Raw genomic sequence first — 2,551 nt, 5'->3', positions numbered from 1 at the left:
CTGTGTGTGTGTGTGTGTGTGTGTGTGTGTGTGTGTGTGTGTGTGTGTGACATCCGGGGCCTCATCGTTCTGACTACAACAACATGTAGGGGACATGGCAGTGAGATGAGGCACTGGTCAAAACAAGAAGATCCAAGACTTCGTAATGTGTCCACCTGTGGGGCAATTGTGATCGACGTTTTTGGCTCAACGACACCTGTTATGTCCATTTTCTTAAAGTGTTGATCAAAGCAAGAAAACATGTGACTTTGCAATTTCCTAGGACATCAGAAGTTTAAATTTTGTCACCAAACTTTGACTAACTTTACCTTTGATACCAATACCAGTCAACCGCCACCTCTTTTAATCGCAAATATCTAAACTTCTATTCAAGGTACCAGAGTATTTCTTCCATCAAAAAAAAAGAAAAAAAAAGAAGTGTCAAGATGACACAAACAACTCAAGAATTCTACGAGCGGCTGATTCTCTCGTGATGTCAATATACCGGTGGTCTTGTTTACCGTCAGGGTTTCCCCTCTATCTTCATGACAAGAGAAGATGGCCACTTTTAAGCACAAGGGGGGCTATCCCGAAAAATGCTGTTTTGAGAAAATCGAAAGTAAAGTTTTTGCCCCTTGGTCAATTTCTTTAAAAGACAAGGAGAGTTTTCTCTATAACCAAACAAACATACTCACCATTGAAACCAAACTTCTTCTGTAGGTAGGGCAATGCCCACTTTTGGTGTAGGTCAAGATTTTTGGAAACCCTCGAAATCTGGGTTAGCCCTTGTTTCCTTAAAAACGACTAAATACAGTTACCTATGAAGATACTTGTTTACTTGTGTGAAGGGCCGACATCACTGCACAAGGGACATCCCCATAAGCGCTCCGTCCCCTGAAGAAGCACATCTCGAAGTGTGTATATGCTGACAGTTCTAAGCAATGGTTGATTCCATAGCCTTCTGCTCCTCCCACTCAGTCTTGAACTTCTGCAGGCGTCCCATCCAATTTCAAGCTCACGAAGTCGCTCAAGATGATGGTATTCCAACCCTTCTTGTTCTTTTTCTCGTGTTTCCCTGACTGAACGTACAATTTCATGTGTGTCAGGGCACAGCTTCCCTTCTGGTTTTGCTTTCCCAGCGAGATCATCAGCCCGCTCATTGCCCTTGACTCCAGCATGGCCCGGGGTGAAAATCCACGTGATCTTTTTCAGTGTTTGTTTCTTCCCCTATGAAGATGATTCACCAAAATGTATTACCGGGTTTTCCCTTTTCTCGCCATCAGTTCCAGCGACAGTGATAGCGAATCGGAACCGGAAATGAAAGCTCCGGAGCCCAAACCACGAAAGAAAAAGCGACGCTCCAAAAAACAGCGAGACAAAGATAATGAAAAGAAACTGTCGGTTGTGACAGAGAAAAAGCTGCCAGACGATGTCAAGGTGAAAGCCCTGTCGGTGAGTTGCCTAAGGGTTATCTGTAAAGTGTATGTGTCAAACTGTGTCTCTCTGTAAAGCGTATGTGTCAAGCTATAGATGTTATGGGAGTCTATAGAACTAGCGTAAGAACATATTGAAAACATCTCCCTTTTTTGCACGATTTCTTTGAATGCACTGTGCCCCACAAATGTGTTGTTTATATATTTTTCCCTTTCACGTATTCTATTCACTGTTTGGTGTTGTATTTTTCCTTATATAGATTTTTTAAAAACAAAATTCCCTTCCCTGTCGCAAACGTTAAATAACCAGAAAATAATAATTTATTGCTGGTCCAGTTTAAAACATGTGTATTATTTACACTTCAAACATTGAACCGTATGTATTTATTTCGTTTACACATAATTTTCTCACCTTTCATTGACCTGGTAAAGGGTATTCTTGCTCTTAAGTACTTTACCTCACAACTTTCACAACTTTCACAACTTTCACAACTGACAAAATACCACAAGTTGTAAACTCTCGCAAGTATTAACAGTCCTAAACTTTCCTGTCGTTAATACTTTTAAGTGGGTGATAACCGGTCAGACCGTCAGAAGATAAAACAAGTATTACATATTTCCTTGACCCCAGAGAAAGAACATGGTGAGTAGAAGAAGACTTTTTGTCATTCTGAGAAAAGTGTCCAAGCTGACTTCTGTTCTTGAAAAGATTACAAAAGAGATGCGACTTACTTTTTGTACAATTTGAAATTAACACGAAGCAAGCAATTTGAAGTTTGTTGGAATGATGTTATATGATATTTTATTCACACTGCATTCAGCAACAACAGCAATAATAACAACAACAGCAGTAATAACAATAGTAGCATCACCACCAACAGCAAAAACAACAACAGCAACAACAACAACAACAGCAACAGCAGCAGCAACAAAAACGACAACAACAGCAATTGTGGAAACACCTGTATATTGGGAGAGCAGATAAAGTGCTGTAAGAAATTTCTTCAAAGGTAGTACGTCTACTGTGGCTACATTTCTTAGCTGTTCAATACAGAGACACGTTTTGACACAGGCAGTTCAATACAGAGACACGTTTTGACACAGGCAGTTCAATACAGAGACACGTTTTGACACAGGCA

General features: G+C 40.3%; 1 protein-coding gene across 1 annotated transcript in view; it reads left to right on the top strand.

Annotated features, from left to right (window-relative positions):
- The window catches only part of LOC101863607, a gene marked incomplete at its 5' end in the record, with an annotated part of 42,266 nt that overhangs the window by 7,958 nt on the left and 31,757 nt on the right, over window positions 1-2,551 (top strand). Inside the window, 1 exon segment of the mRNA XM_035971850.1 lies at window positions 1,263-1,431. Within this exon segment, the coding sequence (XP_035827743.1) occupies window positions 1,263-1,431 (169 nt within the window).

This window comes from Aplysia californica, unplaced genomic scaffold (assembly GCF_000002075.1).
Source record: "Aplysia californica isolate F4 #8 unplaced genomic scaffold, AplCal3.0 scaffold00521, whole genome shotgun sequence".
Classification (NCBI taxonomy): Eukaryota; Metazoa; Mollusca; class Gastropoda; order Aplysiida; family Aplysiidae; genus Aplysia; species Aplysia californica.
The sequence above is the reverse complement of the archived record's forward strand: the minus strand, read 5'-3'. Positions and strand labels throughout refer to the sequence as shown.